The sequence below is a fragment of the Thunnus thynnus genome, chromosome 15 (genome assembly GCF_963924715.1).
Source record: "Thunnus thynnus chromosome 15, fThuThy2.1, whole genome shotgun sequence".
Classification (NCBI taxonomy): Eukaryota; Metazoa; Chordata; class Actinopteri; order Scombriformes; family Scombridae; genus Thunnus; species Thunnus thynnus.
In genome coordinates this window covers 12,813,852-12,834,276 of record NC_089531.1, presented here as the reverse complement: position 1 = coordinate 12,834,276, position 20,425 = coordinate 12,813,852, and the positions used below count along the sequence as shown (strand labels likewise).

Here is a 20,425-nt window from a genome sequence, read left to right as displayed (position 1 = left end):
TGGATGTCAATGAAGCTTCCGCGGCACTAGGTGGCGCCATAATCGGGTCGTGTTTGCGGAAGTGTCCTTCACTCCAGCAGCAGCAGCAGCGGGTAAACAGACCTCCAGGATGTCGCTAGGCGCTAAGTTTTAGCATTAAATATTCAATGATACAAACGATTAGCATTAATACAGAAGCTCGCGGTGGGTCATTTCTAAACGCAGGAAGTGATTGGAAGCAGCTTACTCAAAATTTACGCTTTTGTAACATTACAATGGCAGCTGAATGCGACTATGTCTGCGTTACGTCAAGCTGAGCAGGCTAAGCTACGTGCTAGCCGCGGCTAATTTTCAGTTGGTGTTTGGAATGGTACAGAGCAGCGCGAGCTCCTCCAGACATGGCAGCTGGCGGCTCTATGGAGTCGACGTTAGACAGGAAGTTTCAAAATGTGACAAACACGATGGAGTCGATTCAAGGACTGTCAACGTGGTGCATCGACAACAAGAAATACCACAGCCTGATCGTGCGACACTGGTCCAAGTGCTTGAAGAAATGTAAGTAGCTTTGCTTTTCCAGCTTGCTGCTTCAGTGGGTGACGTGGGGGGTTAACTCAACGATCGTGGTCCTTACGATGGCTAAAATAAGTATGAAATTATATTTAACTGTTGAAGGTGCAACCACTAACCGAGAGATTGTCTAAGTTACCGCCAACCGAGAGATGTCCCAGTTTACTGGGGGTTGGTTTAAAGCGAAGTAGGTAGCTGACATTTAACTAATACTATATAGCTTTAGTTAACAGAAAACCTCGTTGAATAGAGATAAAATTAAAAAAAGGTCAAAGATATAACACTTTCTAAGGCTAATGTAGCAAAACTCATACTCCCTTGTTTGTTTTTATAAGTAAAACACAGTCAACCAAACTGTATTTGTGTAACACCTTTCAAACAGGTGAGTGCATTTCAAACTGCTTTACAGATGACTGACAAGTTAATAATATAACAGAACAAATGTAAACAGTAAAAACCATTTGAGAGTAAAGCACACTAAAAAAGCTTTTTTAAAACAGAAATGACAATGACAAATAAAATGGATACAAGGATACAACATTTTAAAATATGAGTAGTACAATACAATAACTGATGAAACAGACTAAATCATGGCCATAATCTATCTTAATGAAATACCAGTATAAAGAGGTAGGTTTTAAGTTTACATGTAAAGATATCAACACTTTCATCACTTCATTCATACTTTTGCATCTTTAATTGCAGGTTGATAAATAACTACACTTGTGTGTTGCATGAGTCTTAACCTGTGACACTCAATGATTCAGCTGGTTAAACACTAAACAGTTGTAATAAAATGTTTGCAGACTGTTGGTTGATCTATTCACTGCTTACCTGCTTGCCTCACTATTGTATCATTTCACAGAGTGGTTAAAAGATACAACAGTTGATAATAAAGAGAGAATTTGCAGTTGCTAGCAAAATTCAAAATACCTGCATGGTTATGTGACAGGTGCGTAGAAACTATGGCAGATCTGGGATGTAAAGTATAACAGAATTTTTGTGTGACTGTTGGTGCTTTGGTGGTTTTAGTGTGATTAGTTAGAAAATTGAATTCTGGTTTAACAGAAGGAAATGTCTAAAATTTCTCTGAAGATGACGATAGAAGATGATATCAATATACAGCTTTACTCAGCCCCTTTTATGACATTTCCATGCATTGTTTCCGTTGAGGTCTTGAGGCAATGACTGGCTGTGTTTTTGCTTCTGTTTGGCTTTGTGCGCTCATCACACAGTTTGTCGCTGGTCTTTTGCTGAGCGAGGCAGCAAGGCGTGCCATCCCACTGCAGTCAGCATGTAAATTTATAAACATTAACACATCACCTTGTACTCCTCAGTCCACAGCTACATTATGGTGTCGTCTTTTGAAACACTCCATGTCTTTATGTCGGACTTAGATGCGTGATCTGTATTTATAAGATTGAATTAATATATTTACTCTGTAACACATAGTTGGAGCCTTTGCTACAAGATCGTACAATATGTGACTAGGACACTGAGTTTTCTGTAAATTTGCCATAAAGTGTGTCACCGGTCTGGTCCAGTTTGGGACTAAAGTATAAATCTCTCTGTTCAACATTTAATTTCATTCGAAATGTTGATAGGCAATAGTCTTTGACACTAAATTAATAAATATGGTGAAAGATATATCTGTTTGTTCTGAAATGAGTCGGCCATGATAACCAACCCCACAGATCTGTTTGGATTTTGCATTTATTCAAATGTATTGATAATACTGACACGTTTACGTTGATATGTAAATTATTTTCACTGGAACCTTGTCCATCTCCTATCTTTCATTTGACAGAAAGATAATGTAGATGTCAACATGGAAAAGACTGTGAGCTCATGGTTTTAGTAGTCGTCCTTTTCCATTCATGTACAGCTGCTTGCAATAGCAGTCAAGACACACTGAACAGACAACTACGTTTGATTGTTTCTAGAAAAGTTTATTGTTCATTTATTGCATAAGCTATTATTCCAGCTTGGGGAGGTCCTTATTTTTGAAAAAATGGTGATTTGTCTGGTTTCTCCTATAGAAGCAGGTGTTTGTTTCCAATGAAATGAAATAAATGAGAAACTGATTAACTGGTAATGTAATTTCCATTTCCCATTCAGTTCTCAACATGTGCACATATTGTAATTAATGCTGGAAATGTTCTCTCACCTGTAGTAATTTGATAAACACAAAACAAAATGTAACTAAAGTTCTACAATATTTCTCTGTGGGATGCAAATAAGTTTGTGTATTTGACTTGTTTCTGTTTTTGACATTCAAAGGCAATTTTTTATTATTCACATTCATTGTGGCATGAGATGAGAGATTTTTCATGGACTTTTATGTCAAGGTTGACTGTTGTTTGGCAACATTGTTTTTATTATTCATTTATTATTCAGTTTTTCATTATGGCTCACTATTGCCTGCTTCTTCTCTCTTTCATCAGCGGGTTGTGAATGTCCTCAGACATTGTGTCGCAGTTACATAAAATCCAAATTTGACTAAGAACAGTTCAAAGTAAGGCTTGTTTTTTTTACTGCTGTATGAATCACACATTTAAACTCTAATATTAGTGTCATACATTACGTAAATGTAATTGTCAGTTTGTCTCAAAGCAGTCTGCCTGCAGGGCTCCTCTGTGAGGACGCTTGTGATGCAGGCTCTGCTGTCAGGACAGGAAACGCCACCAAATTAAAACAAAACGCACAAGACGATACCTCCGTCAGGAAAGAAGATCACAGAACTATCTGCTGTCACAGCAAATACATGTTGCTTTTTAACATGATTTTGTCAATGATATAAATTGAATAATTCTGCCTACACAGTAGCATTATAGTATCTCATGAATTCTTAAAATGTAGTGATATATATCTGTCAACATACCATGTAAAGTGATTGAATGCTTATGCAACAATACATATAGATTCAATAATTGTAGGCTATCAACGTAGCAGTATTATTAAAATATTAAATGTATTGATTTATTCTGTCAATGTGGCACATAGTGATAACACTGTCAATATATATGTTTATTGATTGATTCACAAACAAATATAGCAGCTCATTGATTCATCAAACACTTCTCATTGCTTGAAGCCTCTCTTCAGTTTTCTCAGACACAGACACATGCACTGTTCTCCTTTTATTCGCAATGTCTGAGTCATCATTTCTCTTTGCAGACAGACTATTTAACTGTGATCAGGTGAATTTATTATGAAAAGCTGACAGTTGGTTTTGATTGTATTTACATCCTTTTAAGACTCTACCCTACATACATCTATTGATATATGAGAAATCCACCAAAACGAGTTTTATATTAATATAGGAAAAGTTTGCTTTGTGTGTTTGAATTTGACTTAATGAGCTAATGTCACTGTTAGAGTAATAGATATCCTGACTAGATGACATGCTGTAGTTTAGATTTACATAAGACAACTAGTACAGAGCAAAGCATTCTGACTATCTGATGTTTTGGATGCCAGTTTGCTAGTCACTGTTGTGTAGAGGAAGCTTTAAGTAATGACCAGAGCTGGTGTCGCTCAAACTGAACATTTTAGTCATCAAAGGACACAAATATAATCACTAAAGCTGCCACAAAGCAGAGGGCGGATTACTTCCTTGAAACTTTAAAATAAAAGCATCTCTGTATGTAACTCGAAACAATGTATTTTAAGTATCTTGTCAATAGTTATACTGAATAAATAACTACCAGTTTTCGCATAAAATTTCTCATTTTCTGTAAATACTACGCGTAAGATACTGAGCGTGTGAGAGAAGACAGAGTCAGAGTTAGTCCTGGGACATGCTGCCTACGTGAGCGGCACATGTGCGTCTCAAAACCTCTAGCTTTTTTATTTTGGGGCCCATGTTAAGAGATTAGAGCAGCCACAAAGCCCCACGCGCAGCTGCAGCAGCACGTCATCTGGAGATTCGGCGTCCCACCTGTTCTTTCCACGTGATGTGCGTGGTTCTCAGCAAAAATAGACAGTGAAAATGATCTATTGATAGTCATGTTAACATCATTCCAGCAATTACATCTGTCACCATAGTTTCAATGTCTATATCTGTAGAATATGTCACAGACAAGAAGAAGATATCGTGTCACCACTGTGGATGCAGAGCCGGTGACACACGGATCTTCTTTTCTCGACTCCTGCATGCTCTCTGTGATATTACTTCAAACCGGGACTCCTGCCTGTTGTTTTACCCGCTTCCAGACAATGATTTAGTGTTGTTATTTTCCTTATTTGTTGTCAGTTTCCCTCCTGACAGATAGTTTGGAGGTTTGTTTGTCGGAGTGTGTTTTTAGCTCGTTTGGGGAAATTGGTGTCGTCATGGAGGGATTTTCTTAATTTTGAGCGGTGACAGTGGGGGTTTAACTGGTAGAATAATGAATAAAATCAATAATAAAAACCCATCCTGTGTGAGGAGTGTAAGCAGCTGACACCGAGGTAACCCCAACCACACCCCACCATGCATTAAGCACACGCTTCTTAACCTTTTTCTGTCTAAACTAAATATAAATTAATTTATAATGAAATGATATGAAATGTTTTATTATTTATGGGCATTAGAGTCAAACTCCGTGTAGAAAGATAGGGCTGGCAGCGCAGCAGCAGTAATGCTGTCTGTGTGGACGCTGCAGCAGTTCAGTGATGCACACATGCTGCTCAGGTAGAGGTAGGCAGTGTCTCCCAGGACTAAAAGCTGAGTCACAATATCACTTAGCCTACCGCTAACTCTCTGCTGATAATGATGCAGCACAGCAACTGAATACACAGAGGACCAACTACGGAAAGTCACATAGAGCGCAACTCACAGCAACAGTTCGTTACACTACGTTTGTAACATTTCTTTGATGTAGCTACTATTAAAACAGCTAAATATGAATTTCCACATTAAATATCTTTAAACCAGACAAGTCACAGTCACTGCTATGACTGGATCTTGAAAACAGCTGTGGGCATGTGTTGCATCTTCTTCTATGGTTGCTAATGTGGGTGGGGTGGGGGAAAAAGTGTTATTTCCTGCCCTGACAGTGGAGCTGCCCTGAGAGCGAAGCCTGCACCGGAAGCGTCCCCACAGAGGAGACCTGCAGGCAGACCCCTCTCGTTTGTCTTGCAAGGGCAGCAACTAACGATTATTTTCATTCATGATAAATCTGCTAGTTATTTTTTATCAATTAATGTATGAATTGCACAGTTGCTAAAATATGAGAAAATAGTTTTAAAAAATGCATGTCACAATTTCCCAGACCTTGTGATATCTTCAAATTGCTTGTTTTGTCCAAAACCCGAATATTCACATCATATAAAACTGAGAAAAGCTGCAAATTTTCACATTATAGAGGCTGCAACCAGAGAATGTTTCTGGCATTTCTTGCTTGTTAAATGACTTAAATAATTAATTGATTATCAAACTGGTTTTTGCTCATTTTTTCGGTTTATCGAAATGGATTGTTTCAGCACTGATGTGAGCATTTTTCTGGTGATGTTATTTTAGTGAACACTTAAATCCAACTGGCTGACAGTATGAGTGCATGAGTGCCTTTAAGGTTTTTTTTTTTATGGTTGACCCAGTTGTAACCCTTAAAAAGGAGACATAGGTTTTTTGTTCATCCTGTTACAGTCACAGAGTTGTAACTCCTGAAGATTTGAGTGAGACCGGTTGCGGCAGTAGAATACTCGATGTTTTTGTTCTCTTGAATTTAATTTAAATGGCTGTGAGTTGAATCCAGGTGTTTTTAACTGATTTTAAACAAGATAATTAGTCTCCAGAGGCATCTTTTCTTCAGTACAGACAAAACTGTGTCCATGACACCACATTTTGAAAAACTGCCAGGTAGAATAAGTTGGCACAGAATGCTTTGTACAATTCTTAGTGTTGTTGTTTACTTATTCTTTGATGAGATAATTGCATTACTCAGTTAAGAAGTGAGGTTTCTTTTAGTAAATTTAAACAAAACTGTGTGTGTAAAAGTTGTGATTTGTACCATTTATTTGTAGGTAATGAATTGGCACCAGTATCAAACAATTTTGAACGACACCCAGCACTGTGTGTGTGTAATAGGCTGTTAATTCACTTTCCTTCTTGAAAGCTCTGTTTTCCTCACAAAAAACACCAGAGAAACGACGTTATGTGTTGTTAATGCTGTAAAATTGAATTTTCAAAACTTGAGTCAACAACAACAGTCTTTTATCTCATTTTGCTGAAGCTACAGGATGGTCGTTTAGCACCCTGCACGTCATTTTTAACAATGCAAATGGCAGCTGGAAGTTTGATTATGGTGTAATTTTATGTCACATAGGGTGATAAAATATGGTGTAGTCGTTGACTTTCATGTTTAATTGCTGTTTCTTGGCCCTAATCAACACTTTGGCTCTCTGATGATTATTGATGAAACAAGTCAATTGATTAAGAGCTAAACTATCACTAAACTATGTATTTGTCATTTGTTGTTTTCATTGAAACAAGTAAATTCAGTAAAATCAGAATTTTCGTAATTGATCGTTATAATAATTTATCAAGCAAACTTTAAATGTTAAGTTTAACAGCTCATTTGATGTCAGTACAACATGAACAGACAAAGTTAGCAGTTTTAAGGATCTAGTCATCAATGATGGATGTTTGTCATTTTGAATTTTTTAGAGCAAATGATTAATTGATTAATCTTAAAAATAATCAATACATTTATCACTATCCCCTTTCACACATGCAGTTGATCAGGAACATTTCCTGCATGGGGTCACGTGTGAATGAGGGATATAATATCCCACCTTGGTAACATTTCAGGGAAAATGCCAGTACGGCTGTGATGTGAATGAGGCAGTAACATTGCCGGGACAAACACGTAAAGGGTTACGTCTGCCTGACGAAAGACGCTTTGCGCTGATGATGTACTTGAATCTGCGACTTGTTTACGGTTTGCTTATGCTTATGTGGGTGATTTGATAACTAACAAGCAACACAAGTTCTTTTGTCTGCAAACAATTTCGTGTCTCGCAAACTTGTTGAATATTAAATACATTACAAGACCATTAGCACCAGTCAAAAATAACTCCTCGCCCACCATGTCCCATAAAATAATAAGAGACGTTTACTTCGTTTGTTGAGTTTTATGGCGTTTGGCATCCATAAATGTTGCATGTCCGCCATCTGCTGGACTGTCCTTTGCCCCATCTATTCTGGCATTGCCATGGCATGTGTGAAAAGGCACAAGACGGAAACGTTCCTGAATGTAGCTCCTTGTGTGAATAGTGAAAATCAATAGCGGTGCCTGAGAGGTTATCCCAGTAATTTACCGGGAACTATGTGTGAAAGAGGCCACTGATTAAAATAAGTGCATAGTAACAGTTGCAATGTTTGAAAACCATCTAAAGTGATATACTGTTTTTAATTGACAAATATGGATGTTTCTCATCATGATCCCTTTCTGATTGAGCCTGTATTCAAGATATTTGGACCTAACTCCTCTTAGATCAGAACCTCTGCATTTCCAGTCAAACTGATATTATTTTCTCTCTTTCCTCTAACAGCTGATGCCGCACACAGACTCAACCTGTTTTACCTCGCCAACGATGTCATTCAGAACTGTAAAAGGAAAAATGCCATTGTTTACCGCACTGCGTTTGCTGAGGTGCTCCCTGAGGCCTTCGTGCAGGTCAAGTAAGTAGTTTATAGGGATGTGGTTTAATAGAGGGGTCACCTCCATCAAAAATCACTGTCCTTATTATTCTATTATGTCAAGACAGTCCTGATGTAATGTATATTAAAAGCTTTGTTGTTTGTGTATTGCCTTGTTTTCCCTCTCTCTCTTCCTTCATTTGTCCTTGCTGGTTTTTTTTTTTTTTTAATTCATTCAAATAAATGTCTCACAAATAAATCAAACAACTGTCACTGCACCAAAAGCATAAATCTCCGGTCTCACTTTCTGTCTTCTCTCTCACTCGACCAGCTATGAAGGTGACGCCAAGGTGATAAAATCAGTGGAGAGGATACTGTCCATCTGGGAGGAAAGGAGTGTATATTCAGGGGCACTTATTGCTGAGCTCAGAAGCAGCTTAGTCAAAGAAGAGTCTCCTCCTGAGACACCTGTGGAGCAAAAAAGTACGTTCACATTTCATACACAGTGTTTGCCTTTATTTGAGCTTTATTTGTTACAGTATGTTGTTGTATTAGCCTGTTTTATTCTTATGTAACCCTTTTTTTAAATTGTCTGACTGTTATGCAAATTCTGTTGTTATTCGGTGTGATCTCTAATTTTTATTTTTATTTTCTAAAGCTCCAGTTGAGTGCAAAGCAGATCTCCGGTCCAAGATTGTTGCTGAGTTTGTGGTAAGCAAGAAAATTTTATTATTTTACAAATATTGCTAATCAAATTTTTGTATATTTTGTCATTTTTAGTTCATTCAGTTTATACAAAACACCTATTTTTATGTCAACACAGTGCTGCTACAGTGTTAAAAAAAAATGTTGTTTGACATTGTCCTTTTCCCCCTTCACTCAAATATTGGTTGGTGCTTCCTCTGCTTCAGCCCCAGGCATTAATAGACCATCTGACCAAGTACAAGAGATCTCTGGAGGAGGTGGACCTGAGAGAAAAACAGTTGACAGCTATGAGGGTTGACATCTGCAGTTCTGAAGCCCTCAAGAAACTCAAAGGTGCCTGATTGAATCATCTTCATCTAAGCAACTCCAACACATGGTTATCATTATTGTCTTTTTCTCTTTCTAACAAACCCTCTAAAATAATAATCCTTACATTCTTGATTCTTACAGATAAGGCAGGAGGAAAGAAGTTTTCAAGGGACTTTGAGGAAGGAAGCGCACAGCTACAGGAGTTTGTTAAATTCTTCGACAAAAAAAGCAAAACAGGACCTCCTCTCCTGGAGGCTTTATGCAACGCAGATATCTTCTATGAGACGCAGTACAAGGAGGTCAAGATTGTTGCTAATGTAAGTGACAGATGGGTTTGTAGTCAGCCATTTGGTGTGTTATATGAGTTTTAGTTTTTGCAGCTTTTGACGACATTATATTCATTCAGTAATTCTGCAATTCATCAAGAACTTGCCTGAATCTTTAGTCTAGTTCTTTAGTTTTTGATGGTTCTAACTTGAATAAAACCTTTGCTACTATAGGTTTGTTTACTGTGCTACATACTTAAACATGAAACACACTGATTGATATTAAATTATGCAAGCTTTGGTTGTTAGTCTAACCTGGCAAAAAATTGTTCAGGCTCTGTTTGCAGTCATTCTAATTGGCCTTAACATGCAGATAATCACTTTGGACCCGTGGATACATCCAGAACAAACATGAGAATGATGTGTGTTGACAAACTGGCAGTATGGACATAAATTAAATTTAAGATGTGATGTAATGTGCAAAGTTCAAGTGTAAAATGTCTCAGTGGACAAGTAAGTTAAAAAAATGAAAATAATCTATGGTTTACATACAGTAGATGACACACAAACATGACAACTTTAAAAAATTACAGGAAAGTTGTCATACATGATGTAACAAATATACAGACATAAATATTGCACTCACAATTAATTAGAATGGGTTGGTGGGAATTGTAAGCTGGCTATAAAAGCTGTTGGCAGATTGTATTTTTTATTGTTCTGTTAATTTATTGATCCTCTTATTACCTTTCCCCTCAAGGCCTACCAAACATTTGCTAACCGGGTGTCCCACCTGAAGCGCAAGCTGGACAGCCTGAAGGCCACCTTACCAGACCTGGATGAGTCACCCATTCCTTCGCCCTCTGCAGACGCACCGTCTCCAACGGGCTCCGAGTCCCCTTTCCACGGTCTAGGATTGACCAGCCCTGATCCAGATCTTGATGGCTCCGCGATGGATGATGAAGCGGAGCCACCGGCTCCGAGCCCTCTGTCCTCACCTGGAGGATCCCCCAAACACACCGTGACGCTTGGGGAGAATGATAATCGTGAGGTGGAGGACATGGAGCTCTCCGACGAAGAAATGGACAGTGGGGGCATTATAGGTGAGCCAGTGTGCCGTTGAAAAATGACTTAATGGCTGAGAGCTTCTTAAAGATATTTATGATTATTCTTCCTGGTTTTCTGTAGCAGAGTTATGATGAAAATGTGCTCACGTAATAAAAAACGAGGAACACTACAGAGGCAAGTTACTGAATCAATCGTTATCACAACCTCCACATATTAGTGAAGAAAATCAAAGCATTTCTCTTCAAATCTGGGTTCCAGCCAGTTTCCCTGCAACACTTTTCACCACCCGTAGAGCCATCCAACCAAAATTAGGTACATTTTAACAACTACAGGCTGCCATAAATGTGTCAGGGTTTTTTTTTTTGTCCAGTTTACTTTCTATTGGCACAGTTTGCCATACATACAACACTGTTGTTATTATTGCCGGGAGTGCAACTGTTTATTGTGCTTAAATTTGTTTTTGCACCTTTGACTTGCTCACAATAATCACATGTAAAAATGATTTATATTTTGACAAAATTAACTCAAGATTAACTTACTAGCTTTTTCTGGGACTTTCAACCGTATCTATTGCTCCTCATCAGTGGATGGAGTTTGTTTGTAATTTATATGGGTGTGCTCTGGTGAACTGTTTCTTGTGTATTGTTGAATACCACAAAAGTTTATTTGTTTTTCATGCCCAAGTCATAATATGAATATGAGTTCAATATCAAACAGTAATAGCTTTTTGCTTTTTGCAATTATTTTTATACTTATGATGTCAGATGTCGATGTTAAACGTGGTCAAAGTCCCAGTACTTGATGTGAACGTATGTAAAAATCCTCCCTGCAAGTTAAAATCCAGGGCTTCAGCCTGCTCTGAACACTCTGTTTGCAAAGTTACCTCTACTTGCTCCTTGTGATGACGTCAGATTGTTTGCTCATGCCCACAAACAGCCGTCCGTTCTGTAGCCTTCGTTGTGAAGGTTGTTTGTGTTGTCTACTTGCATGTTTCCAATCAGATTCCGGCTTGAACATGTACGGATGTAGTTGGGAAGTTTCCATTTTGAGACAAGAATGAGAAAAAGGAGCGAAATCCTGCCGCTATTTGTGTACGTAGCCTCCGAAATTACCAGAAGTCTGCCGAGGGGCAGCTTCCACTAGCTGTCCAATCAGAACAGAGAGGGCTCATTGGGAAGGGAGCCATAAAAAGACGGGAGCTAAAACAACCTATTTCAGAAAGAGGCTGAACAGAGGGGCTGCATAAAAAGCCAATATAAGATAAAATAAGAAGTTTTTTTAGCTGTAAATCATGAAAAGATATTCCAGTATATAAATATTCCATAATATAAATATAGACCTGTAAATGTGCATGATACATCCCCTTTAAGATTATTTTCCATTCATTTATCAGCAGTGATGTCTCTGGGCTTATAAAGATCTTCAAAAGTAGTTATTTGTGTTGCCTGACAACAAATGTAAAATAACAGTTGTCTATTCTAATAACATATGATTGCTTATATGAAAACATCCAAACACTGTTCTCATTGCCATATTTTCTTCCTCAGTCGAGGAGCAGGTTGAACGCCCCGCCAACACACAGGTCTCCATTCCAGTCTCTGCAAACACTGAGCCATCAGTAGCAACAGAGCACCCAGTCCCACAGGCCACGACCCCTGAAGCAGCTCCTGCAGCGGGTGTGGAAGGTGTTGACCTGAGTAAAATTGGCTCCATCCTCAACAGTTTAAATTCGGTCATAAAGAACCCAGGTGAGTGCTGGTGTCTACTCTGACATCGTAAAACCTGCTGGAAGTTATGAGATCATAATAAAACTTAACAAAAACCTGAACTGTTCTGATGTTGCACTCGTTCCGGTGTCTTTACCTCACAGCCATGTTCATAGAGACGTCTTGTGTCGAGTTCACACTACACGATTTTAGCCCTGATTTTCCACTCACTGACAGTTTTTGGAGATTGCTGACAAAAGCCCCAGATTAGAGGTAAATCAGGGCTCGCAAATCAGTGCTCGATTGCTATGTGTGAACTGTTCAAAGATGCGATCCGAGAGCTTGCCGATGCCTCGCAGATGCTGGAAAGATATCAAGCAGGCTAAATATCTAGACCTGTTGGGGAGTCCAAATCCTGTGGTGTGAAAAGTGTTGTGACTGGCAATAAGTCGTGTACTGTCTAAACCACGACTTCAAGATTCCTGATTACAAGACAGAAAGTTGTGTAGTGTGAACAGTACAGTGATCTGACGACTTTGTAAGTCATGTAGTGTGTCCGTGGCATTACACAGAATGCCTTCATGCACTTCTCTGATGTCATAATACTTTATTCTTTAAAAATAAAATAACTTGTATAAAGGTGCAACAGCATTATGGACTGTATTTATTATGGCGTGTACCAAGAAACCAGCCACACTAACGGCTCAGTGAGGCTGTGTTTGAACTTGCTAATGTCAACGTGCTAGCATGTTCAAAATGACAATGTTAACATGCTGATGTTTGTATGTATAGTATTTACCATGTTCTTAAATTAGCATGCTAACATTTGCTAATTGGCACTAAACACAAGCAAGTGCTCATGGGAAGTAGTTTTGCAGGTATTTGTTAATAAATTCTTAAATGATAAAAAATTTGACCTGATGATGGGACTACATTAAACGTTAAGGGATTTCCAAAGTTACTACAATTCATCCTTAGGAAAACAGGAACGTCTATCAAATGCCAGTAGTTGTTGAGACATTCCACTCAAAACCACAAATGTCAACGTCATTGTGGCACGAGACAAAAAGTTAGGGGATTACCAAAATAAGCAGGATTTATCCTCTGGGTACCATTTATGTCTGTACAGAATATCATAGCAATCCATCCAGATATTTCAGTCTTGACCAAAGTGGTGGACCAACCGATGTTGCAATCCCTAGAGTTTTACTGACTATGTGGCTAAAAAAACAAATCTAAAATTAACTTTTTTTAATTAACCAACATTGCAAATGTAACGTGTGGTGGGAACAGAACCGGAATGAACTGGATGAGACTGAATTTGACTCATCTTACCCTACCAAAAAAAAAAAAAAGTTAACCCTATTTTCTTTGAAACTTCCAAGTGCTATCACTGTTTTAAATCCTAACATCTAAATGATAACTTGTGGGGATTCATAATTAAAGTAAATGTCCCTCTCTGACATGCAGGGCCATTAGTGGAGAATCCTTCTGCAGTTGCCCTCACTGGCTCCTCAGTGAAGACCAAGCCTGCTGCCTCTGTAGCCTCTCAAGATGCCAGTTCTCTGGTCAACATCCTTTCCAAGGTGGACGTGAGTCCTGCAGAGCTCCTTGGTGCTCTGTCCAAAGTCCAAGGCCAAAGCCAAGGCAGCCTTGAGGGTGAGAATAAAGAGTCATTTGTTTAGATTGACAACAACAACTTAATATTTTAGATTATATATCTATTTTATATCATACATTGCTTAAAATGTATTTCTGTATTTCCGTTTTCTTCACTCAGGCATCAATTCTCTTCTGAGCAGCTCAACTACAAATGTCTCTTCAGACTCTTCAAGTACAGGCAAGATTCCTCCCTCTTCTGCATCCACATCTGCATCCGCAGTACCTTCTCAGAGCCTGTCTCTCTCCTCTGTTCCACCTGTGCCTTCTTCACCCAGCTCCACTGTAAGGCAGACCACAAGCTCCCAAGCTCCCCCTCAGACTACCAACCCAGCCTCTGCTCTGGTACAAGCTCTCCATAGAGACATGGATTTGACAACAGAGACAGAACCCTCCTTGTCCTCTAAGAGTTTAGAGTCTAAAATCCACAGCTTTCTGCACGGTAACCCTGCTTTCAGTACCTTTGACTTGGGTTTCTCCGCAAACCCAGCTGGTGGAGGGGATAACCTGAGCCCGGTACCTGGAACAGATACTCAGGATGGGACCCCAGTGCGGGATGAGGGTGGAGGCACCCCAACTCAAGATGAGATCATGGACAAGCCAGTGGGGCTCCCGTTCACTTCCAGCTCAAAGCCATCATCTATTGGAGAAACTGTAAAAACAGTTCCCATTGCCTATCAGAACAGCACTCAGCAGAACCCCAACAATCCTCATCAGCAAGCCCACTTGCAGCCGGGTGTGGCTCAGAATGGGAAGCTCTACCAGCCATACCCATATAGTGAACAGGAGATGTCAGAGCATGGGATTACAACACCTGTTGCACGGTACCAACCGATTTCTGCACAAAGTGGAGGGCCTGTGCCTGGAGAAAGAGCCCCAGGCAGTGCCAATTGTACACAGACAGTTGGGGGTTTTCAGGGGGTGAGTGAAAGGGGTTGGTATGGTGACACTTACCCAGAGGGGAGCTCTCAGCAACCCGCAGGCTACAATGTGATAATGCCTGGAGGGGCTGGAGAAAACAAAATATCAGGACACTATCTGTACCAAGCAGAACAACCTCAGGGACCTCAAGAGTTGGCCTCCCAGCAGGGCTCCGTCTCATCCTCTGGTTTCTACAGAAACACCCTTCCTCCTGTCCCTAAGTTACCTCCCCCTCCCCTTGGCTTTGATGACCCAACTTCCGCAAGCAGCAGTGCAATGATTCTCCCAGAGCAGCAGCAAGCACCCAACGCCGACACAGGGGAGATGCTTAGGACCAGAGGTGACAGCGTCATCAGTGGGATGGTGATCCACGACCATCAACACAAGTCCATGTTTCATCCAGGCGATCCGCCGTATGACCTTGACCGACAACGGCATCACCCTGCGGATTTACACCCTCACCCAGACGACTTGCATTACCAGGAAGACCTCGAGAGGTACCACGATGAGTTGCGCCATCGTGATGGCGCTTTCTTTCAAGACGATCCTTACGGCCACCCAGAGGATCCATACTACAGGCCAGGCAGCCCTTCACACCACTACCCCCGAGATCGAGGGCGCTTCACTCCCCCACTCTCACCCTCAGAAGACGCTTACTATGCCCCTGACTACCAACAGCATAGCCCCCCTCCTCCTCACTACACTCCTAGGAGACCACCACCTCATCTTGAAATCCGTCATCCTGGCATGCGGCCTCCACATCGGCCTCCGCACCCAGCACACCACCCACACCCCAGAGGACCACCACGGGCACCATTTCCTCGCTTCCACGGGCCCGATCCAAGGTTAAGAGGCAAACGTCCAGTTCAAGGAGGAAGGGGAAACGCTGGACCAATGTTCCCCCCGAAAAGACCTTTTCCACCCCCACGGTACTGACTGAACATATAGCTTTGAGCTCTTAAAACCGCTGTGGGTGTCATGAAGGCTGAAGCAGGACTGTGTTGAGATCCACATCCTGGCATTGGAAGAGAGATCTGAAATATAAAAAGGGGTGCATAAACATGCAGAGACTGAGGTGGGCATCAGAGTATATTATACTATATTGAAGAAGAAAGAAATCAACAGCTACCTGACGGAAAGCAGATACCACATCTTCGAAAAATGGCGAAGAATAAAAGATGTTTAGAAGGCTGAGGAAGAACACCGAGAGATGTAAAAGAAACCCGGGGGCTCTGAGAACGCTGCTGGGCTGAAAAGTGAAGACAGAAGATTAAAGAAAATAAGAGGTGGATATATATAATTCACTTTTTGTGTTATTTGCTCCAGTATGAAGCATTTCATTAAATATGTAATTGAGCATCAGTTTGATATAGGTCAGAGTGTGTGCATGGTATGCGCGTGTGCATGCGGTCAAGTGTATGTCAAATAGTCACAGACCGTTCCTCATTTTTTTCCAAGTTAATTCCGAAGATAGTTATTTTTGCTAAGCGAGTAACAAAAGAATGTAGTTGGTGCAATGTTTCTGCTGTCATTTAGTTTTTCAGTGAGCAGTTTTGACTACTTCTCTTCCATATCAGCAATATCCCAGCAGCTTTTGGTAAAACATCAATTTAAATTTAACTTTTTTGGGGGGGGGAGGGTGGGGTGGGAGTGTTTGTTATAGAATTTCTGTTCCTTCTACTATACACGTTAGCATATTGGGAAATTATTTTTCATTGTTCCAACTCCGAATGTTATATTTGTGAAGCAATGCTTTCTCCACTAGTGCGTAACATCCCTTCGGCGGTAGTTTCCACGTCTCGTTAAGTTCCTTATTAAGGAGAGCGGCACAAGTCTACTTGAAGGGAGCGAGAGGTGTGAGAGATATTTTTTTTCAGCCTCCCGACACCGTCGCAGAAGCAGCATTTTTTTTGGAGGGGATGAAGATACTCTTCAGTCTTCAGTTACGTTTTTATTGTACTGACAAATAAAAATCTGAGTTTGAAAAATGGTGTTGTTTTTTCTTTCCTCTGATCCTTGGAGTGTTGCCCCATGCTTGAAGCCATCAGCCATCAACTATAAACAACATTTGAGTGTGCCGAAACTAAAACATGATCATTTCAGTCATTAACAGATAAATTAAAATGTTGATCAAAGTGAATACAAATTACACCCAGTTTAATGCATTTCTATAGAATTATGCATTGACATGCGAGTCAACGCAATATTTAATATTTGAATAATTAGAGAAATAATTTTGTAGAAGTTATAAATCTGTGTTTGATCCACCAAAGTTTCCAATAAGGTTTAAAATAGGTTGGCCTCACTGTATCATTTCACACAGAGGCAGAAATGGGTCAAACTCCTCTAACTTGATGACATATTTAAATACTAACTAGTAGTTGAATAATGTGCGTTTAAAAATACATTTTTGTGCCAATTATGTACTTGCTGGTCTTGCAAAGAAGACATGACCATTTCTAATGGAAAGAAAATGTTTAAACAGGTCAAGTCAAAATCCTCCAAAAAAAATATTGAAAGTTGTTTTTGCTTTTAATAAATTGTCAATAAATGAGTGTTTTTTTTTAAAATGAATTAATTAAGATATATATATTTGTAAGATATGAAATTACACTTATCACCTATAGGTAATGTCCACACTGAGGTTGCATGCCTCAACCTGTGTGGACATTCCCATTATTTAATATCAGTGTGTTTGTTTAATGAATTAAACAATAAGTTAATGTGGCTTCTCAGACCTTAGTTGTCTTGAAAATCTCACAGGGACAGCAGTTCTGCTACCTCAACTAACCCTAAAAGTCTCTTTAGGCTACTCAGTGTAGTAAACAATACAGAATATGTGTGTTGAGTGATTTCAGTTTGCCTGAGATTCTGATATTGTAGGTGAAATTCATTCCCCCTATGGACTTAATAGTTAACAAATTATAGAGTTGAAGTTTTAAAATAATTTATTGTACTTTTCCTTCATGCAGTCTGACAACTTTGAGCACAAATGCTGTCGTTGTGGTTCAACTTAAAATCCTTCAAACCTTTTCTCACATCCTCCTCATTGTTGGGAGATGTGATGAACAAACTGCTGGTCGATGATTCGTGGTCAGGTGTCTGTTTGTTTCCTTCATCGCACAGAAACATCCCTGCCTCCTTAATCCAAGAGGAGACTGTGAGGGCCACTTAATCTCAGGTTTTAATGTGAGGACAAGTTTGCAAAACGACGTGATTATCCCTAAGATTAATTAGGTCATTTAAAAAAAAAAAACAAGTCTTGAAAATACTCTTGATTAATCCATCTGCTAAATAGCAAATGTAGTTAATTAGGCGTTTGGCCTTAAATATCACGATTTAAATTATTTTCTTTGATAATCATCTATCAATCAGACTTCTTTATCAAAATCGAAAATGCGTTTGTTTTTTACTTCGAGTTCTTTAGTAAGCCTTTTTTTTAAATACCCAAATAGTACTAATTGAAGCTTATACCCCCAAAGTCTCATTGATATGGATGAATTCAAACTTGCAGGAATATATGTTTTCAATTCACATTTTAGCTCTGAATGCTTTAGCAAAAACATCAATTTGGATAAAGTTCTCGCTGATTAAATCCGCCCGGATGAAATAAAAAAAAAACCCTTTTTTTATCATTGCAGCCAACTTTTAGGGAAAAGTGTCCCCATTTTAACCAGGTTTAAAAAAAAAGAAAAGAAAAAGAAAGAAAGCTCCTGTAGCTCAAAATGCGATGTTAGATTAAATTATTGAAAGAGAAAGTGAAGCAAAAAAAGCCAAATCAGCACATTTTAGTTTTACTCGTTGTGTTTTTTTATGCGTAATAAAGTAGGGCGGAATTATTATGCGGATTTTATGAGGAGTGGACAGTGAGGCAGACAGATGACATGTTCCTGTACACAGTTACAGTCAGCTCAGGTGAGCCAGCTGTCGCCAGATGTCAGTGGATCTTCTCGGGAGCAATTTGATTTCTATTAGGCTGCTTTTTTTTTTAATGTGAAATGTAAGATATTTCCACATCCAGATTCTGTGCGTTTTTGTCCGAGAGATTGTTGATGTCGTTTATCGCGCTCGAAAGCTTTTAGTTCGCCTTATTTATCAATATTTTATATTGTTTATGTGTCTTCTATGCTGTGTGAGAAATTATGTAAGCTTTCTTTAATGTTATCCCGCAACATATTTATTTGTTTTCCCTCTTGAATGAAACCTATTTCCTGTTTCATCCCTCCTCCTGTTTTCCTCCTCAGGGATCCAGAGCCACACTTTGATGTTTCTGATGTGATGGGAACCTTTTCCACATGTTAACTGATGCAGAGAGGAGGAGGAAGAGGAGGAGGAGGGGAGAGAGGCTGATGCTGTGGTGGCTCTCCTCTTTGAAACCTGCACCGCTCCCAGTTGATGGCTCTTCTTCACGGTCTGACATGCGCTGCAGCAGCCCAGTAAGCCTCCAGTTTAATGCATCAGAAACTGAACAGACTGCCACCAGCAGGAAATCAAAAACGATCAATACAAGGGTGGGAGAACAGAAAATGTTGAAATTGTTTTTCTTTCTCTCTCTCTCTCTCTCTCTCTGTGTGTGTGTGTGTGTGTGTGTGTGTGTGTGTGTGTGTGTGTGTGTGTGTGTGTGTGTGTGTGTGTGTGTGTGTGTGTGTGTGTTTTAGAGGAATCGCAGGAGAGCAGAAAGGTTGACAGACCAGCTTGAGTAAGTACAGATAGGATCATTTGATACCTTTTTAAACATATTATATTATTCATACAAATACATCACAACAGTCTCACTTAACACAAGCAACTTAATATGTAAAAATGTTAAAATTAAATGCATTTTTTGTGTGAAATAAAGGATTATTGCTCACATCAAAATGAAACAATGTTGTGTTGTGTGTTTATTTAATTACAACCAGTCATGTGAATTAGCTATTTGATGTCATGTGAGAACCATGCCTCTCCAAAATCTCCTATTTTCATGGGGCTCAGAAAAACTTTGTGACAATCCGGTTGTATTAAAATAGTTTTGTTTGCCAGAAAAGTAAGAGAACTTCCTAAACACATGTTGAAACAGTTAATACTTAAGTTAATATGAAAATTTTTTAAAAAATCACCAAACATGGAGAAGCATTTTTTCCACTTAAGTCAAAGCAAACAACCCTGATGACCTTTGCCCTCTTTCTGAGTTGGATCAGGCTGTTTGTGGTGCATTTCAGTACCTCTGGAAACATGTTTCCCATTAATTTACAGCACATTTAAATCCCCCCCAGATATCTGTGGACAAGGTCACGAAATCATACTTAAAAGAGCACAGAGCAACTTAAACATCACCACTACTGGCTTTACATGTGTGCAGCTCGTCACCAGATGTCGTCGTTGGTCACACTCACAAATAAAAAAAAAAAAAGAAAAGAAAATGACATCCATTGTGAAAATGACAGAAATCACGTTTCTGAAGCGCAGTTACACGTATATCCATCTGTACCTGAACAAAGCCAGATGAACTAAAGTCTCTGCCACGCCTGCACTGTAGGCTTATATTGGGGTTGAAGGGCGGAAAGCAGATAGGATTTAGGGACAGATGGCAAGTCTTAACATTAGAGGCAAGCCGAGGAGATATTCTGCTGTTGGAAATAAAA

General features: G+C 39.5%; 1 protein-coding gene across 2 annotated transcripts; it reads left to right on the top strand.

Annotated features, from left to right (window-relative positions):
• Positions 1-66: 66 nt before the first annotated feature.
• rprd2a (regulation of nuclear pre-mRNA domain containing 2a) lies at positions 67-20,270 on the top strand. 2 transcript variants are annotated; one of them, XR_010931670.1, is made up of 12 exons: positions 67-534; positions 8,080-8,209; positions 8,499-8,650; positions 8,826-8,878; positions 9,079-9,205; positions 9,323-9,498; positions 10,208-10,550; positions 12,063-12,263; positions 13,692-13,880; positions 14,002-16,087; positions 19,046-19,237; positions 19,460-20,270. XR_010931670.1 is itself a non-coding variant. In XM_067612652.1 (10 exons), exons 1-10 carry the CDS (start codon positions 378-380, stop codon positions 15,735-15,737), a joined length of 3,264 nt encoding a protein of 1,087 aa, XP_067468753.1. In that variant the 5' UTR covers positions 67-377; the 3' UTR covers positions 15,738-16,792. The 2 variants fall into 2 exon arrangements, 1 of the variants encoding a protein (XP_067468753.1); XM_067612652.1 differs by lacking the exons at positions 19,046-19,237; positions 19,460-20,270 and having other exon boundaries at positions 14,002-16,792.
• Positions 20,271-20,425: the final 155 nt, after the last annotated feature.